The sequence below is a fragment of the Oncorhynchus clarkii genome, chromosome 22 (assembly GCF_045791955.1).
Source record: "Oncorhynchus clarkii lewisi isolate Uvic-CL-2024 chromosome 22, UVic_Ocla_1.0, whole genome shotgun sequence".
NCBI classification, from domain to species: Eukaryota; Metazoa; Chordata; class Actinopteri; order Salmoniformes; family Salmonidae; genus Oncorhynchus; species Oncorhynchus clarkii.
Window position 1 is genome coordinate 11,309,826 of NC_092168.1, and position 19,261 is coordinate 11,329,086.

The following is a 19,261-nucleotide window of genomic DNA, read 5'->3' on the forward strand; positions in this document are numbered from 1 at the left end:
CTGGCACTGCAAGACAGCTGATTGAGTTTTAGATATTGAAATCTTGAGGATATTTATTGAATTCGCTTCGGGGACTATTCAACAAAACACACGTTTATGTATAATATTATAATATATGGCATTTAACAGACACTTTTATTCAATGTAACTTACATAAATAGTACATGGGTTCCCAACCTAGGCGCCAACGTTTTGTGGGGAAGCGTGGGAACTTCCTTGATTTAAAAAAAAAACTATAAAAATGTTTTATTTTAATTTTTACAATTCGTGATTGTTTATACCAATCAAAAACGATGCATACATCTGTGAAGCTTCAGGCTATAAACAAGCAGTACGTGCCAGAGGAAGATGCAACTCTGATGCAAAGGGGAATTTCTTTGGTTTTTCTCTATGACATTCAGAAAATGAGCTACGACCTAAAGTCGAGGAGTCAAAGAAATTGGACTTTGCTTGGAAAGAAATCTCATATGATGTGTGACTCTGTCGCTATCAATTGCTCCAATCACTTTCTGTAAAAGAGAATATATACAGTATAACTACATTGAGGGTTCATATAAATGATCCTAATAAAACATATTTTGTAGCGGAATAGCATTTGGGGAAATCGGGTCTAGACTTTTCCCTATCCATTATTGATGGGATTATCATTAAATATCCTTCCTAAAAGATGTCATGAGTCTTGTTAAACCACATATAATTGCAGTAAATTAACTTTAAAAAACAACATTTTCCAAAGTCAATCATATTGGGGGAATTCAACCCACAACCTTGGTGTTGCTAGGATCATGCGCTTACCAACTGAGCAACACAGGTCCAGCAGTGAGATGTTGTTATTGTTCCCCCATAGGAGAACCTATCTAAGATGAGTGACGTGATAAAAGAGATTGATGCTCTGATAGTCTCCCAGCTGAACCCAGAGCTGATGGAGTGGAAACGCAGGCAGCAGATCAACTGTATAGGTGGCCCACTGCTCACTGGACTGGACCAGCTCCAGAACTGGTAATGCAACCAAGCTTGCTTACACACATACACACACACACATTACTCAATCTTATAACTATATTCCAGAATAACGTGGGATTTTAGGTCAACCTCAATTCATGCACACCCCATCACCCTCTCTCTCTCCTAGGTTTACACTGACTGCCCAAAGTCTGTTCCAGATGAAGCGTCAGCTGGACAAACTGGGGGAACTTATATTAAAGGTGACGTATGAGAGTGACCCCATCCCACTGCAGAGACCGCAGATGGAGGAGCAGGTCAAATACCTCATCTACCACCTCATCAAAAGGTACTGACCTCAACAAAGCCGGACACCTACTCTAACCAAGTGCATGAAATATCCATATCACAAAGTGATTTTCCAAAGAACTGGAAGCATAGGGAAGCATGAGTGGGAAATAATGGGAAGTCTAGATAACAGGGAAATGAACTTGTGACTGTTATGTTGCCGCCATCAAAATCTAGGTGCCATACACAACTGCTATTATGCTATTGTAGTTCTCTTGTAAGCCATCGTTGTGTCATCCTTTGTACAATGTCCACAGCTCCTTTGTGGTGGAGAAGCAGCCATGTATGCCAACCCACCCCCAGAAACCTCTCATCATCAAGACCGGGGTGCAGTTCACCACCAAAGTCAGGTACTGTATGTGTATTAAGATGTAACACAACTCATTACTTGGTGCTTATCAATCCATTGTTTGTGTGTACATATTAAATATACACTCACCAGAGAGTTTATTAGGTACACCCATCTAGTACCGGGGTCTAGTACTTTTGCCTCCAGAACAGCCTGCATTCTTCGGGGAATTTTACAATGTTCGGAAACGTTGGTCCATGCTGACGTGATGGCATCATGCAGTTGCTGCAGATTGGATGGCCGTACATTCATGTTGCGAACAGCCAGTTCCAACTCATTCCAAATATGTTCTATTGGGTTGAGGTCTGGGGACTGCGCAAGCCACTCAAGTAAACTGAACTCTCTGTCATGTTCCAGGCAATGTTTTTCCACTCCTGAATTGTCAAGTGTTGGTGATCGCGTGCCCACTGGAGCCGCTTCTTTTTGTTTTTAGCTGATAGTAGTGAACCTGGTGTTGTCATCTGCTGCAACAGCCTATCCGTGACAAGGACCAACGAGTTGTGCCTTCCACGATGCCATTCTGCACACCACTGTTGTGCTGCACCGTTGTCTGTCTCTTTGTGGCCAACCTGTTAGCTTGCACGAACATTATCGGTAAACCCTAGACACTGTTGTGTGTGAAAAGCCCAGGATGGTGGCCGTTTCAAATCAAATCAAATTGTATTGGTCACATACACGTGATTAGCAGATGTTATTGCTTGTGCTTCTAGCTCCAACAGTGCATTAATATCGAACAAGTAATATCTAACAAATTACACAACATATACTTAAGACTATATACATATGGACGAGCGATGTCAGAGCGGAACGGACTAAGATACAGTAGAATAGTATAGAACACAGTATATACATATGAGATGAGTAATGCAAGATATGTAAACATTATTAAGTGAATGAGATACCGTAGAATAGTATAGAAAACAGTATATACATATGAGATGAGTAATGCAAGATATGTAAACATTATTAATTGACTCAGATACTGTAGAATAGTATAGAATACAGTATATACATATGAGATGAGTAATGCCAGATATGTAAACATTATTAAAGTGACTAGTGTTCCATTCCTTAAAGTGGCCAGGGATTCCTAGTCTATGCCTATAGCCAGCAGCCTCTAATGTGCTAGTGATGGGTGTTTAACAGTCTGATGGCCTTGAGATAGAAGCTATTTTTCAGTCTCTCGGTCCCAGCTTTGATGCACCTGTACTGACCTCGCCTTCTGGATGATAGTGAGGTGAACAGGCAGTGGCTTGGGTGGTTGATGTCCTTGATTATCTTTTTGGACTTCCTGTGACATCGGGTGCTGTAGGTTTCCTGGAGGGCAGGTAGTTTGCCACCGGTAATGCGTTGAGCAGACTACACCACCCTCTGGAGAGCCTTGCGGTTTTGGGTGGCGCAGTTGCCGTACCAGGCGGTGATACAGCCCGACAGGATGTTTTCAATTGTGCATCTGTAAAAATTTGTGATGGTTTTAGGTGACAAGCCAGATTTCTTCAGCCTCCTGAGGTTGAAGAGACTCTGTTGCACCTTCTTCACCTCACTGTCTGTGTGGGTGGTCCATTTCAGTTTGTCAGTGATGTGTACGCCGAGGAACTTGAAGCTTTCCACCTCCACTGATGTCCCGTCGATGTTGATAGGGGGGTGCACCATATGCTGCTTCCTGAAGTCTACGAACATCCCCCTTTGTTTTGTTTACATTGTGGGAGAGTTTGTTTTGAAGGCACCACACTCCCAGAGCCCTCACCTCCTCCCTGTAGGCTGTCTTGTCATCGTTGGTAATCAAGCCTACTACTGTTGTGTCGTCTGCAAACTTGATGATTGAGTTTGAGGCATGCTTGACCACGCAGTCATGGGTGAACAGGGAGTACAGGAGTACAGGAGTACAGGAGTGTTTACTAACCCTTGTGGGGCCCCAGTGTTGAGGATAAGCAGAGTGGAGGTGATGCTTCCCACCACCTGGGGGCGGCCCGTCAGGAAGTCCAGGACCCAGTTGCACAGGGCGGGGTTCAGACCCAGGGCCTCGAGCTTAATGATAATCTTGGAGGGTACTATGGTGTTGAATGCTGAGTAATAGTCCATAAACAGCATTCTTACATAGGTATTGTAAAGAACACGATGGGAGACAGAGAGCTGGTTTCAAGCGCAGGGCGCAGCAGGTGTTTATTGTAAAGGACCACAGGAGGAGGCAGGTTGCTGGGTTTCAGAGGCAGGCAGAAGGTCATACACAGGGGGTCCAAAAAGGCAACAGTACAGGCAGGGAAAAGGTCATGTCGTCCAGGAGATCCGGAAATAGGTAGGTAACAGGAAATCTGATAGGCTAAAGTACAGGCAGGGAATAGGCAAAAGGCGTCGTTAGTGAGGCAGTCAAAAACTATCATACACAGGAGGAGTAAATTACGGAAAACCAGAGCTCCGAATAGAAGTGTGTCACAAAACAAACAATACCTCACAATGATGGGGTGCACATAACTCAACTAAATAGTGTGTGATAATGACATACAGGTGTGTGATCAGAATTCAGGTGATTGGGAACTGGAGAGCGAGCTGCGTTCAGGGGATCTATATGTTTGAGAGTGTAAGCTGGAAAGTGAGCTGCGTTCAGGGGATCTACGTGTTTGAGAGTGTAAGCTGGAAAGTGAGCTGCGTTCAGGGGATCTACGTGTTTGAGAGTGTGAGTTGGAAGCAGACGTTACAGGTATTCCTCTTGTCCAGATGGGATAGGGCAGTGTGCAGGGTGATGGTGATTGCATCGTCTGTGGATTTATTGGGGCGGTAAGCAAATTGAAGTGGGTCTAGGATGGCAGGTAAGGTAGAGGTGATATGATCCTTGACTAGTCTCTCAAAGCACTTCATGATGACAGAGGTGAGCGCTACAGGGCGATAGTCATTAAGTTCAGTTACCTTTGCCTTCTTGGGTACAGAAACAATGGTGACCATCTTGAAGCATGTGGGGACAGTGCACTGGGATAGGGAGAGATTGAATATGCCCGTAAACACACCAGCCAGCTGGTCTGCGCATGCTCTGAGGACGCGGCTAGGGATGCCGTCTGGGCCGGCAGCCTTGTGAGGGTTAACACGTTTAAATGTTTTACTCACGTCTGCCAGGGAGAAGGAGAGCCCAAAGTCCTTGGTAGCGGGCCGCGTCGGTGGCACTGTGTTATCCTCAAAGCGTGCAAAGAATGTGTTTAGCCTGTCCGAAGCAAGACGTCGATCTCGGTGACGTGGCTGGTAAATGGTTAAATGCAGTGGTGCGCGCTTTCAGTTTCGCGCGAATGCTTCCATCTATCCACGGTTTCTGGTTAGAGTAGGTTTTAATAGTCACAGTGGGTACTTCATCTCCTATACACTTCCTTATGAACTCAGTCACCATATCCGTGTATGCGTCTAGATTATTTTCGCAAGCTACCCGGAACATATCCCAGTCCTCATGATCAAAACAATCCTGAAGCGTGGATTTTGATTGGCCAGACCAGTGTTGAATAGTATGAAGCACGGGCACTTCCTGTTTGAGTTTCTGCCTATAACGGGAGGAGCAAGATGGAGTCGTGGTCAGATTTGCCGAAAGGAGGGCGGGGGAGGGCCTTGTAAGCATTCCGGAAAGTTTGAATAGCAATGGTCGAGAGTCTTAGTAGCGCGAGTAGGACAGTCAATATTTTGATAGAACTTCTGCAGCCTAGTCCTCAGATTTGCTTTGTTAAAATCCCCTGATACAATAAATGCAGCCTCAGGATATGTGGTTTCCAGTTTGCATATAGTCAGCTTGCAGTAAAGTTCTTAGCGTGCCGTCGAGGTTTCGGATTGAGGTGAGATGTAAACGGCGTGATGATGACGGAGGAGGATTCTCTTGGTAGATAATATGGTTGGCATTTAATTATGAGGTATTCTAGGTCAGGTGAACAAAATTACTTGAGTTCTTGTATGCTCCTAGAATTACACCATGAGTCGTTAATCATGAAACACACCCCTCCGCCCTTCTGTTTCCCGGAGAGATATTTATTCTTGTCTGTGCGATGTACTGAAAATCCTGCTGGCTTTACCGACTCCGACAGAGTATCCCGAAAGAGCCATGTTTCTATGAAACAAAGTATGTTACAGGCCCGATGTCTCTCTGGAAAGAAATCCTTGCTCTAAGCTCATCAGCTTTGTTATCCAAAGACTCAACGTTAGCGAGTAATATACTCAGAAGCGGTGGGTGGTGTGCGCCTCCTAAGTCGAACCAGCAGGCCACCTCGAGTGCCTCTCCTCCACCGGTGATGTTTTGGGTCGGCCTCCTGAATAAGTTCAATTGCTCTGGGGAGAGCGAACAAAGGATCTGCTCCAGGTAAGTTGTATTCCTGGTTGTAATGCTGGTAGTTCTGGTGAGTTACCGCTGCTCTAATATCCAATAGTTCTTCCGGCTGTATGTAATGACACAAAACATTTCCTGAGCTAATAATGTAAAAAATAATACATAATAAAACAAAATACTGCAAAGTTTTCTAAGAGCTAGTGGCGATGCGGCCATCTCCTTCGGCGCCATCATCTATTTGTTGGTAATCCAACAATCTGTTAGTTTCTGGCACCGATGATCATACCACGCTCAAAGTCCCTTAGGTCACTCGATTTCCCCATTCGAACGTTAAATGGAACAGTAACTGAATGCCTCAAAGCCTGTCTGCCTGCTTTATATAGCAAGCCACGGCCAAGTAACTCACTGTCTGTACCTAATAAACTGTCAGGTGAGTGTATGTTTTTGCTAAATATTTATGTTTTGTCACTTTTCTGTCTAGATTGCTGGTCAAACTTCCAGAGGTGGATTACCAACTAAAAGTGAAGACAATATTTGACAAGTGAGTATTAGTATAATGTAACACAGCAATATGTGGCGCATTTGCTTCAAAGTGATCGCGCTTTGCAAGCTCTGTTAATATTTCAGAAACGTAATGTTTCATAGACATCAAGATATTCTTCATTGACGTTTATAAGAAAGCTAGCACTACATTACTGAGTAATTTATGTACTGTATTATCTTCCCTGTGTGTAGGGACCTCCCCCCTGGTAGAGTGTGAGTATATCCATGCAACCTCAATGTGGGATGTTCTGTGGGGATTTCCTGTTCTTGTTATTTATGCCAATATTGAACCTTCTCATGTGGCATGTGTGAACATTGTTCTTTGGGAAGGGTGATTGTTCTATGTGGAACCATACTGACCCCAAGAACCTTTTGAGCCCTTCAGTAGTTATTTGTAGTTCAAATAAGGTTTTTTTCCGCTTTTAGTGATAATTAAAATGTAGGGTCATGGCTCAATACAATATTTTGGGGCGTGGCTTTTGCACAGCTTTTTTTGTGCAACAATGAGTGAGAGTGTCATTCTAGTTTATCTAATATGTTATGTTATGCTGTTACATGTTATACAGTGGTGTAAAAAAGTTTTTCTGATATTTTTTATACTGAAAGTTATCAGATCTTCAACCAAAACCTAATATTAGATAAAGGGAATCTGAGGTTACAAATAACAAAAAAATGCATGCTTATTTTATTTATTTAATTAACAATTACACTCAATAACTGATTGTGCCACCTTTCGCTGCAATGATTGCAACCAAATGCTTCCTGTAATTGTTGATCAGTCTCACGTCACCGTGGGGGAATTTTCTGTGGGTTTTCAAACATGAACTGATCGTTTTAAGTCCTGACACAACATCTCAATTGGGATTAGGTCTGGACTTGGAGTAGGTCATTTCAAAACGTAAAATTTGTTGCTTTTTAACAATTTTGATGTATACAGTTGAAGTCAGAAGTTTACATACACTTAGGTTGGAGTCATTATAACTCGTTTTTCCACCACTCCACAAATTCCTTGTTAACAAACTTTAGTTTTGGCAAGTCGGTTAGGACATCTACTTTGTGAATGACACAAGTCATTTTTCCAACAATTGTTTACAGACAGATTATTTCACTTATCACAATATTTCACTGTATCACAATTCCAGTGGGTCAGACGTTTACATACACTAAGTTGACTGTACCTTTAAACATCTTGGAAAATTCCAGAAAATGATGTCATGGCTTTAGAAGCTTCTGATAGGCTAATTGACATCATTTGAGTCAATTGGAGGTGTACCTGTGGATGTATTTCAAGCCCTACCTTCAAACTCAGTGCCTCTTTGCTTGACATCATGGGAAAATCTAAATAAATCAGCCAATACCTCAGAAAACAAATTGTACACCTCCACAAGTCTGGTTCCTCCTTGGGAGCAATTTCCAAATGCCTGAAGGTACCACGTTGATCTGTACAAACAATAGTACGCAAGTATAAACACCATGTGACCACGCAGCCGTCATACCACTCAGGAAGGAGATGCGTTCTGTCTCCTAGAGATGAACATACTTTGGTGCGAAAAGTGCAAATCAATCCCAGAACAACAGCAAAGGACATTGTGAAGATGCTGGAGGAAACAGGTACAAAAGTATATCCACAGTTAAACGAGTCCTATGCCGACATAACCTGAAAGGCCGCTCAGCAAGGAAGAAGCCACTGCTCCAAAACCGTCATAAAAAAGACAGACTACGGTTTGCAACTGCACATGGGGACAAAGATCATACTTTTTGGGGAAATGTCCTATGGTCTGATGAAACAAAAATAGAGCTGTTTGGCCGTAATGACCATCGTTATGTTTGGAGGAAAAAGGGGGTGGCTTGCCAGCCGAAGAACACCATCCCAACCGTGAAGCACGGGGGTGGCAGCATCATGTTGTGGGGGTGCTTTGCTGTAGGTGGGACTGGTGCACTTCACAAACTAGATGGCATCATGAGGAAAGAAAATGTTGTGGATATATTGAAGCAACATCTCAAGACATCAGTCAGGAAGTTAAAGCTTGGTCACAAATGGGTCTTCCAAATGGACAATGACCCCAAGCATACTTCCAAAGTTGTGGCAAAATGGCTTAAGGACAGCAAAGTCAAGGGATTGGAGTGGCCATCATAGCCCTGACCTCAATCCCATAGAACATTTGTGGGCAGAAATGAAACAGCATGTGCGAGCAAGGAGGGCTACAAATCTGACTCAGTTACACCAGCTCTGTCAGGAGGAATGGGCCAAAATTCAACCAACTTATTGTGGGAAGCTTGTGGAAAGCTACGTGAAACGTTTGACTAAAGTTAAACAATTTAAAGGCAATTGTACCAACTTCTGACCCACTGGGAATGTGATGAAAGAAATAAAAGCTGAAATAAGTCATTCTCTCTACTGTTATTCTGACATTTCACATTCTTAAAATAAAGTGGTGATCCTAACTGACCTAACTAAGACAGGGAAGATGTATTTGGCTAAGGTGTATGTAAACTTCCGACTTCAACTGTACTTGTTTGTGTGTTTTGGATCATTTTCTTGCTGCACAACCCAGCTGTGCTTCAGCTCACAGACAGATGGCCTGACATTCTCCAGTAAAATTCTCTGATACAGAGCAGAATTCATGGTTCCTTCTATTAAGGCAAGTCGTCCAGGTCCGGAGGCAGCAAAGCATCCCCAAGCAATCTTATTATCAGCGCCACGCTTGACTGTTGGCATAAGGTGCTTACTGTGGAATGCAGTGTTTGGTTTTCACCATCTCATCCAAAAACGTTTACTCAAGTTTGCCAAAAAGCAACTGGAAGCACCTGGATGATCATCAAGGATTTTGGAAGAATGAGTTTAAAGCAATTCTGCATAGAATAGTGGGCCAAGATTCCTCCACGGCGCCTTGAGAGACTGATAAAAAACTACAGGAAGCGTTTGGTTGTAGTCATTGTAGCTAAAGGTGGGACAACCAGTTATTGAGTGTAAGGGGGCAATTACTTTTTCACAGCACTGTATATGACTATGGCCAGTGACGGTGTCTTGTGAAAGACTCACATATGGCCGTGTGTCAATTGAGAATTGTCGACTAAGACAGTAGTTCTCAATTCTCTTCTCAGGGACCCCCAGCTGTTCCAGAGCTAGCACACCTGATTAAACTTGCTAATAAACACAATAATAAAACTATGAAATTTTAACAATATAATGTGGCTAATTAAACCAGAATTAAAAAACTGTATGGTTCTACAAAGAACCTTTGAGATTGAGAAAGGTTTTTTATAGAACCATTCTCCATAAAGGTTCTATAAAGAACCATAAAAAAGGGTTCTATAATAGCCCCAAAAAGGGTTGTAACCATAGCGGAACCCTTTTTTGGTGCTATATCAAATCATTATTAATGGTTCTTTATAGAATCTTAGGAAATCGTTCTTTATAGCACATGTTCCATTTAGAACCTTATGAGTATGGTTATTTTCATAGAACCTTCAAAAAAAGGTTCCATATAGCACCAAAAAGGGTTCCTCTATGCTTACAAGCCAAATGAACCTTTATTTGGCGCTATATACAACTATTTGTTTTTAGTGCGTAGTGAGAACAGTGACAAAGAGAGAAATATGAGATGTGTTTGATTACTTATCAGTTGACACAGTTTAAGTAAGCAGAGTAATGCCCTATTCAGCTGCCTGAAATCCAACTTGAATTTGAGTTGTTTCTACCCGCTGCATGTGTTTGCCATGTACAGTATCTTAGCTAATTCTGTTGTTGTTGCTGTTCTGTGTTTGTATGTGTCTGCGCCTGTGTATGCTTAGTTCAGACTACTAACTACGGCTTTGCCCCATCCCTCTCCATTCAGAAATCGTCAGTTCTTCATCCTGACTACCACCACCAAAGTAATGGACGTGGAGGAATCATCCAATGGCTGCCTGTCTGTAGAGTTTCGACACTTGGTAACCTCTGACTTTCACTGTCCCCACTAACACACTGACATTTTAATAATAATTCAACCTCAATCTGTTCATCCACAGGTTTAGTGAAACATTTTAGTGGACTCAAACTAATTTGGTTCAATGGGGCTGGCTGTCAACGGTCATATTGGAAATAACAGACAACTGTTTGCAAAGACCCTGTTATATAGTAAACATTTTTTATTAAGATCGCCCTGGCCTAGCTGTACATGACATTGTGTGAACAGTTCATTTGATATTAATGTAAGTATATTTATTATGCATTGATATCCTATTTGTATCTTCTTCAGCAGCTGAAAGAGAAGAAATACGTTAATGGAACCAAGGTGAACGAGGTGAGAGGAGTGATATGAAAGTTGAACAAGACTTTTAGTTTTTCCATGAATGATGGTTAAGGGTCAGTGACGCAGACCTATCTAAGATTACACTCTAGTAAAGTGACCTTTGGAACATGGCGTTCAGATTTGTTTGCTATGGTAGAACTGCTTTGTCGAGCCAAAGATGGTAGATACATGAAGATGTCACACTCAGGCTGTTTACCATTGAAAAAAATGGTTATTTCCGGTCTGCTTAACGGGGTGGCTCTCCCATAGGCACCAATGCTTTAGCAGCTGGGTCTAATCTGCTTAGTTTATTGACTGTAATGTAACCAGAAAAGATTAGGGAGTAGGATGTCTCGCTTCTTCTTCTGTATCTTTGTAACAACTTCAAGAGATATATTCTGGTCAACCAGAGATCAAGTCATTGGACACAGAAGTGAATTAAGAGTTTAAAACTTATGATTTATTTAGAGGTAAATATTTTGTTTTACTTTGCCTGAGGTTGGGGTAGCCTACTGGTTAGAGGTAGCCTAGTGGTTAGAGTGGTGGGTCAGTAACTAAAACGGTTGCTGGCTCAAAACCCTAGGCTGACAAGGTAAAAATCTGTCGTTCTGCCCCTGAACAACCCACTGTTCCCCAGTAGGCCGTCATTGTAAATAAGAATTTGTTCTTAACTGACTTGCCTAGTTAAATATATAATATCTATAATAACTCAAAAACACTTCCGTTAAGAAAGAGGTAGTTGCTTTCTTAAAACAGTAGAAGGCAACATTGCCAAGGATTTGCAAAATGTTCCCCTTAATTTGAAGTTTTAACTCCTTTTCAGGACAATGGTGCTTTTGCTTGCGTACGTTTTCAGATGGCTCCATAACTTATCACAGATGGAAAACCTTGTTAACTCCCTAGTAAACTCTTAATTGAAAAAAACATGTGCTCTTTCTGATAAAGTTTTATCATAGATTGACTTTTGAATTGAAGAAAGGCGTTTATTTAGCCTTTTTATTCATGTGTCTCAACAAAAGTCATGACAAAGCTTCATTCACACAATTTAAACACTAGGATACAGGATCCTTATCTTATTACAGAAAATTACTGATGAATACTGCTATCAAACTTCTCCCTAATGCTCATATACTGTAGAGGGAATATAATTATCCTCAAAGATCATTTCCTTGGGTTTTTCGACGGCCTTGTTATGGAATGCTGTTCTTTAGTAAATAGGGCAAATTCCTTATCCCGTTGATAGAGCCTGCCGTGTTTTCATTGAGATGTGTTCAACTTTTTGGTGTGTCCCTCACTGCACAAAAAATTTTTTTTTTTTCCTCTGCTACTGTATTTAATGTGTTCTGAGAAAAAGGGTTTGTGAAATGTGGTGTAGTAGAGTGTTTGTAAGAGGAAGAGGAAGGCGTTTAGTAAAGTGTGTGTGTGTGTGTGTGTGTGTGTGTGTGTGTGTGTGTGTGTGTGTGTGTGTGTGTGTGTGTGTGTGTGTGTGTGTGTGTGTGTGTGTGTGTGTGTGTGTGTGTGTGTGTGTGTGTGTGTGTGTATCTTTGTGTGTGTGTGTATTTGTATTCTGCTGGTTCCAGGGTCCTGTCTCTGTGACGGAGGAGCTCCACTCCCTCAGCTTTGAGGCCCAGTTCAACATACAGGGCATTAACATCGACCTGGAGGTCAGTCAATTTCTACACACTACTTCATATCTCCTATATAAGACACACACTCTCCCACACACGCATTCTGACAATAATCCACTCCATCCCACACCTCAAATAACCCCCACACAGTCTTCCTAGCATACATTGTCAGTCATTATTACAGTGCCTTGTAGAAGTATTCATCCCCCTTGGTGTTTTTCCTATTTTGTTGCATTACAACCTGTAAATCAATTTTAATTCCAGGTTGTAAGGCAACAAAATAGGAAAAATACCAAGGGGGGTGAATACTTTTGCAAGCCACTGTAGTCTTTGTGTAAGCAAATACTGTATGTGTGTGTGTGTGTGTGTGTGTGTGTGTGTGTGTGTGTGTGTGTGTGCGTGCGTGCGTGCGTGCGTGCGCGCATATATGTCTCTCTCTGCAGACCTGCTCTTTTCCTCTGGTGGTCATCTCCAATGTTAGCCAACTGCCTGGAGGTTGGGCATCTGTCATGTGGTACAACCTGCTGACTGACGAACCCAGGGTGAGCTGAACACACACACACACACACACACACACACACACACACACACACACATACTCTACCATTCTTTTAGGTGTTTTATATTTTATCTCACTCTCTTTCCTCTGTGCCGCTCCCTTTTTTAGAACCTGGGCTTCTTTGCCAGTCCTCAGCGGGCCAGTTGGGGCCAGCTCTCTGAGGTACTGAGTTGGCAGTTCTCCACCTTCGCTGGGCGGGGCCTCAACAGGGAACAGCTGTGCATGCTAGGAGAGAAACTCTTGGGTACGGTGGCCTAGTGGAACACTTTTCATGGGGGCATAACAGTGTTGGAACAGCATACATACACCATTTATTTGTCATGAGGAAAAGCACTCCTGTCCCTTTACAAGTATTTTCAATTATGAGAGAACAGGAATGTGAATTGTCATGAGATTGTTCAACATCGGTCTTTGGCTTCCAACCACCACAATAGTATGGACTCCCCCTATATTATCTAAGGTGGTGTTATTTCTGTTCAAGAATAATTGAATATTCATTCTTAGTGTATGAAATTGTAATGTTTTTGTTGTTGTTGATAATCGTAAATCTATGAATCATCTTCACTGTAGGTCAGCAAGCCTCCCAAAACGAATGTCAGGTATCCTGGTCCAAATTCTGCAAGGTCGGTGCTATTGCTTCTTTATAGTCCTACGACTACAAGTCTTAAACACAAAATGAAGGATGTCATATCTTAGTAACAAATACTCTCCCTTCCCACTTCATGTAGAATCTTTCACAGACATACTGTACTGTCATTCTCCATCTTGACTTGACTTATTCTCTTCAGCTCCTAGTAGAGTCATTCTCCATCAACAATTCATAATTGCACCAGTCCGTTACCCTGAGGAATTTTTCCAGTGGTCATATTAAATGAATAACTTGAGGCTGTCTTTTTATTGAAAGATGCCATAAAAACTTTTAAGGGTAATTCTCATCTCTTTCCCATTCTGTCTGCTTTTTCCAGGAGAATATTCATGGGAAGAATTTCAGTTTCTGGATGTGGCTGGATTCCATCCTGGAGCTCATCAAGAAGCACCTACTTCCCATCTGGAACGACAAGTGAGATTTAGGGCCGGTCTATCCCCTTTTAGGGCCCCCTATCCCCTTTCCCCTAGGCACTTTGCCATGTGTGGACAATTATTAGGGGGACAGATGGAATTATTGCCATGTTGCTTCTACAATATTCTCAGATCTACATAAATGCTTAGGCGATAGATGCTAGGGGCTACAAGTTGTTTGTGGACACTCCTCTGCTTTGTGTACCCCACTGCTGATCCCTAAGCTACCTTTTTGCTAAACTACAGTGTTGGGTTCAGTACAATTTAATGTCATTTGCGACTCATTAGGTTCAGTTCCATTTTGAATGGATTTCATGGACTGGATTGATCTATTCACTGCTCAGGGCTTTAGACCACAGTGTACTGTTAAATCAGTGGGTGTAAAATAAGTAATGTAACTGATGGTGTGTTTTGGGTGTGCTTCCTTCAGCTGCATCATGGGTTTTGTCAGTAAGGAGACTGAGAGGGCCCGTCTGAAGGACAAGGAGCCTGGGACTTTCCTGCTGCGCTTCAGCGAGAGCCACCTGGGCGGGATCACCTTCACCTGGGTGGAGCAGTCCGATAGTGGTGAGGCCTGTTCGGCTGTCGAATTATCTTCACTATTTGGAATTTTTGCATCTGCTCTTGAGCCAAAGGGGGACCCCTACATCGAGAGAAAAATTATCCAGAAATGACCTGATTAGACATAAAGGATCACACCTCCCCACACCCATTAAAATCATATTGTTTGCCCAAAACTAGTGATTTGTTTGGTTTCATAAGATAATAAATTGATTCATATTTTATCTAAACCATGCAGTCAACATTGAAATCCACAAAACAATTAGCATCTAAACTTCCACAGTGTCTTTAACATTGATTCTGTAAACATTTAACTCTGATTGGCGCTTTGGTTGTGTCTGTGTCAACAGGAGAGGCCAAGTTCATCTCGGTGGAGCCGTACACCAAATCACGCCTCAGCGCTCTCCCGTTTGCCGACATTATCCGGGACTACAAGGTCATCGCAGACGGAGAGGTCCCTGAGAACCCACTAAAGTTCCTCTACCCAGACATCCCCAAAGACGAGGCCTTCGGACGACTTTACAACAGCCAGCAGAGCAAAGGCAAGATGTCTGCCAAGACATGTTTATGATGGAGAGGGTTTTGGTTTGTACTGTATATAAAATAATTCTGACCACCTAGGTTCCAGCAACTTCTCTGTGAGTGAGAGTAAGTATGTTATGGGATTGCATCATTTTCTACTCATTGTTTGTTGGTGATGTGTTTTTACCTGTGTGTTACTGGGAGTTGGCAGTTGGTGCGCAACATGCAATTATCGCTCATAACCAAACCATGAACATTCCCAGAACATTAGCTAAGATTCACATTAAGTTCTAATTCAGGTTTTATCTAACATTAGGATAATAACAACCCAAAAGTATTCTAAGATTGTTTTTGATGAGAAAATGTATTTTTTCTTATTTTTTAATTGAACTATCCTTGGAATGTTCTCCTAACGTTCAATAAAATGTTCTTTACAATATCTGTAGAAACTACCACAGAATATTCCCCTAAGGTTCTCATTAGGTTGCCAGGGATTATAACCCAATGTTCCGGTCATATTCATAGAATATACTACCGCAACAAAATGTGGGAGCAGTAAATTGGTTCTGAAGAAATATTACAGAAACGTTCTGCTAATGTTGATGGATATGTTATTCAAAACACCAACAAGCAGGGAATATTCCTACAATTGTCTCATAAGGTTATAGTGTGACATTATGACATGTTGGTTCTACTAACTTTCCCTGAACATACTTCGGCAAATAAAATGTTGCCGCAATAGAAGTTGTTCAAAGAAACATTCCTGGAATATTCAGTTAATCTTGATGGATTGTCATGTGATTCCGAATCATTTCCATATGTGTTTCCACATGAGTTGTACCACTAATTTCCTCAACAGTAAGATAACATGAACACATGAAAGAAACCTCCATGGTGTAACGTATATGCCGGGAGTCAGAAAGCAAGTGCAGGTGGTGAGTTTAATAATAATCGGAACATTGAACAATATAACAATTACGAGTAATGTATAGACATGAAACACATAAACAATACTGACTGGTGAAAGAATCTAAGGGAGTGCCAGATATAGGGGAGGTAATAAGTGAGGTAATGGAGTCCAGGTGTGCCTAATGATGACGGAACTTTGAAAGAATGTAAAAAATGTGGTTCTTGTAACATCAAGTGCATATTTTTTGCACCCTAAAAGAAACATTGTATAATCATCAGCACAACTGGAAAGCTTTTGTGATTTGGGAATATATATTTTGTGATGTCCCCACAATGTTCCCACCAGACTGTTCCCACAACCTAATGAAACATTCTGGGAACCTTTTAAAGAAAAGACTAAATGTGTTCTGGGAATGTTCTTCCAACGCCAGGGGAATGTTTTATACAAACATTGTATAATCATCAGCACAACTGGACAATCAAATGTTCTGGAACTGGGAAGCAGGATTGATATTGCCAACAATTTGAATGGTTGTTTACTAACATGCCCATAATCTCCTATTTTTAAAAAAATCTTCTTGCAGTCTTTCCATACATACCATCTATGCTGATCCCCATCTCAACTTTGCAGTGAGTACTTAAGTTTAAGTTTGTTAAGCTCTTATAATCTGTGCATGCCAGGAGTTGAATGCAGACCTGTGCCGAAGATGTGTATCCGAAATATTAGGCTATGTTAGATATCCTTTGTTTCTATAGTCTAAACCATTCCCTTGACTTATATCTCTCTCTCTTTCTCTCCACTGCTGCCACCCCCGCCCTTAGAACCACACCTCCCCCCTGCTCCTCCCCAGAACCCCCCATGTCCCCTGGGATGTTTGACATGCTCACCCAGCACCTCAGCCCCTTGGAGATTGAGACTGCCGTGAGTACACTAACCGCCCTATCTTTAACATACACACACTGCAGCTAGCCTAGTCCCAAACTGTAGGCCCATCTAATGTAGCCAACTCTTCCATCATTGCAGATACACAGTTGCCTCTCTAAGCCAGTAAGTGCTGGTATACAATAACCTTTGTCTCAATTTTGGTGATAATACAAGAAATGCATTTTCAACTCTGTTACACTTGTATGAGTGGAGGCTCCTCAGAGGAGGAAGGCCCGAACAACACGGGGCTAAACCTACCTGAGTTTGTCCAATACAAACTCTTGTCTGCAACTGTTTTGGACTAGTGTTTACACCCTAGATCAGCTAGAGTGTGCAAGGCGGTATTGATTGTGCCACTGTCTACCACCTTGAATACTCCAATATTGTCTTTCGACCTGTGCACCGACGTTTTAAACTTTAATTCATAGGCTAGGTTGCAGCAACCTCATGACGGGTATAGGGAAATTTGAGCATCATGTAGTAGCCTAAGCCTATTGATGTTACATTGAGCTGGGTGAATGGAATATGAATGACAGTCATCCAATATGCTGTACTAGAAATAAGGCCATGGGCGTACGAAAACTTAAACAGCACTGACCACAACTGACTTGGTGTATGGTGTATAGTAATGATAGAAGAGTTGGCTATAGAACACATCATGTAGAAGGTTGGGACTAGGCTACACCGCAGCAAGGTATTAAAACACTCTGGAGATTAACTAGGTTCAGAAGCCTAGGTTGACTTCATCTCTGCTCTGGCTTTGACGTTAGATACGACTTTTAAGATGATGTTCCTTTGTAAAATAAACGAGTCATCATGAAGACTCCTTGTAATCCTCTGTGGTGATTGGACTGAACCTGCTGAAACAATCTTTATATTCTAGTTGCATTGGCGTCTGCTATTATGGGTATTGTTTGACTTTTACAGATGAGTTCTCCGTACTCCGAGTAACACAAGATGACCTGCAGAGTATGCCAAGTGACACAGTCTCTACTGAATCCCTGCACAAGTGTAATTTTCTCTTACATCTGATCACAATACATTGCTCTTCTACCCAACTGTTAGTATTGTCTTTGAGCCCTTTGTCATGAAAACAAAGATATAATATTATGTTTTGAGCATAAAGTAGATATTACATGCAAGGCGGTATTGAATGTGTCCAGAATACATCCAGCTTGTTATGTCTCTTCTCATAAATTGACATCTTTATTACTTCTGTGCAAGCACACTATTGCTTTCTGTTTGTGTCTGTGTGCACAAGTAATGTTAGTATGTTATTATATATATATATATATATAGTGTCTTATGCCCCGCTATCAAGAACCAAGTTTTGTACAAATAATACATGTTTATTATCGCTTTAATCACTTTTTGTGTTTTCATTAGTTTACCAATTGGATATTTTTGCACTTAGAGCCCAAGGTGTAATGGTCCCATTTTCATTGACACCCCTTTCCACCAGCAAAAGGGTTAAACAAAATATGATTTCCCCCTTTCAACTGTCTTTACCACTGAGTAATAGTGTACCTGTAGGTAATAATAATAAATAATAATTCATGAAACTTTTAAAGTGCTATTCATTACATGATAGTAGGGTTGAATAGTGGAAACCCGGTTACCGAGATTTATCTCCCAAATCCACTCCCTTTCCCAATAGAACTCACGGGGAGTTTTAAAGAAGAGTGAACGCGCGATGGCAGTAGGCTATAGGAGTTATTTATTCAGACCCATAACCATTCAATCTTTGTGAAGACAAGTGAAGGCCTTCTGTATCTAATTCTAGTCCTATATTATTCAAGGATGACATTAGAATGATAAGATAAGGACAACTAAACATATTTCATTTAACTGTTGAAAGCGAGGAAGGAATGAAGCAACATTAGAGAGAGGAAGAGGAGGTAGGCTAATAGCATTAGGGAAAATATTATCAAAGGTATATACTGTATATGCATCAGCCTACTAATTATACAAATAGGCCCTATCATATTTCAAAATTAAAATCAAATTCACTAGCCTATACTTGTAACTTTGTGGTTCATCAGAATTGCATGTTCTCTTCTGCTTTATCATGGCTTGAATGATGTGCGTAATTCCAGTCCATATAATACAATACAGTACAGTAATACAGTTCACACTCAAAAATATTTTACCTACAGGAGCTAGTTTCATTTATTTACCCAAGAGAGCATATGGCTGGCTACATCTATGGGCTTTTTTTCTGTTGTGACACTATACTTGTACACTATTTTAACTGAACAGTGTCCCACTTACCCTAAAACCCCCATTTCATTACTTTACTTACTTATAAAGGTTTGGGACACCTGGGACCATCACACGATGTCCTGGCGACT

The 19,261-nt window shown here is 41.5% G+C and overlaps 1 protein-coding gene across 2 annotated transcripts in view; it reads left to right on the plus strand.

Annotated features, from left to right (window-relative positions):
- The window catches only part of LOC139380382 (signal transducer and activator of transcription 4), a 28,066-nt gene extending 9,594 nt beyond the window's left edge, over positions 1–18,472 (plus strand). Inside the window, exons 7-23 of one of the 2 annotated variants that reach the window (XM_071123014.1) lie at positions 848–999; positions 1,133–1,291; positions 1,548–1,640; positions 6,412–6,471; positions 6,666–6,686; positions 10,313–10,406; positions 10,715–10,759; positions 12,328–12,411; positions 12,819–12,917; positions 13,043–13,178; positions 13,505–13,557; positions 13,900–13,994; positions 14,424–14,560; positions 14,905–15,096; positions 16,570–16,615; positions 16,808–16,907; positions 17,838–18,472. In XM_071123014.1, the coding sequence (XP_070979115.1) occupies positions 848–999; positions 1,133–1,291; positions 1,548–1,640; positions 6,412–6,471; positions 6,666–6,686; positions 10,313–10,406; positions 10,715–10,759; positions 12,328–12,411; positions 12,819–12,917; positions 13,043–13,178; positions 13,505–13,557; positions 13,900–13,994; positions 14,424–14,560; positions 14,905–15,096; positions 16,570–16,615; positions 16,808–16,907; positions 17,838–17,861 (1,590 nt within the window). In that variant the 3' untranslated portion in view covers positions 17,862–18,472. The remainder of the gene's footprint in view (positions 1–847; positions 1,000–1,132; positions 1,292–1,547; positions 1,641–6,411; positions 6,472–6,665; positions 6,687–10,312; positions 10,407–10,714; positions 10,760–12,327; positions 12,412–12,818; positions 12,918–13,042; positions 13,179–13,504; positions 13,558–13,899; positions 13,995–14,423; positions 14,561–14,904; positions 15,097–16,569; positions 16,616–16,807; positions 16,908–17,837) is intronic. The other variant, XM_071123015.1, reaches the window with a different exon arrangement.
- The last annotated feature ends 789 nt before the right edge of the window (positions 18,473–19,261 follow it).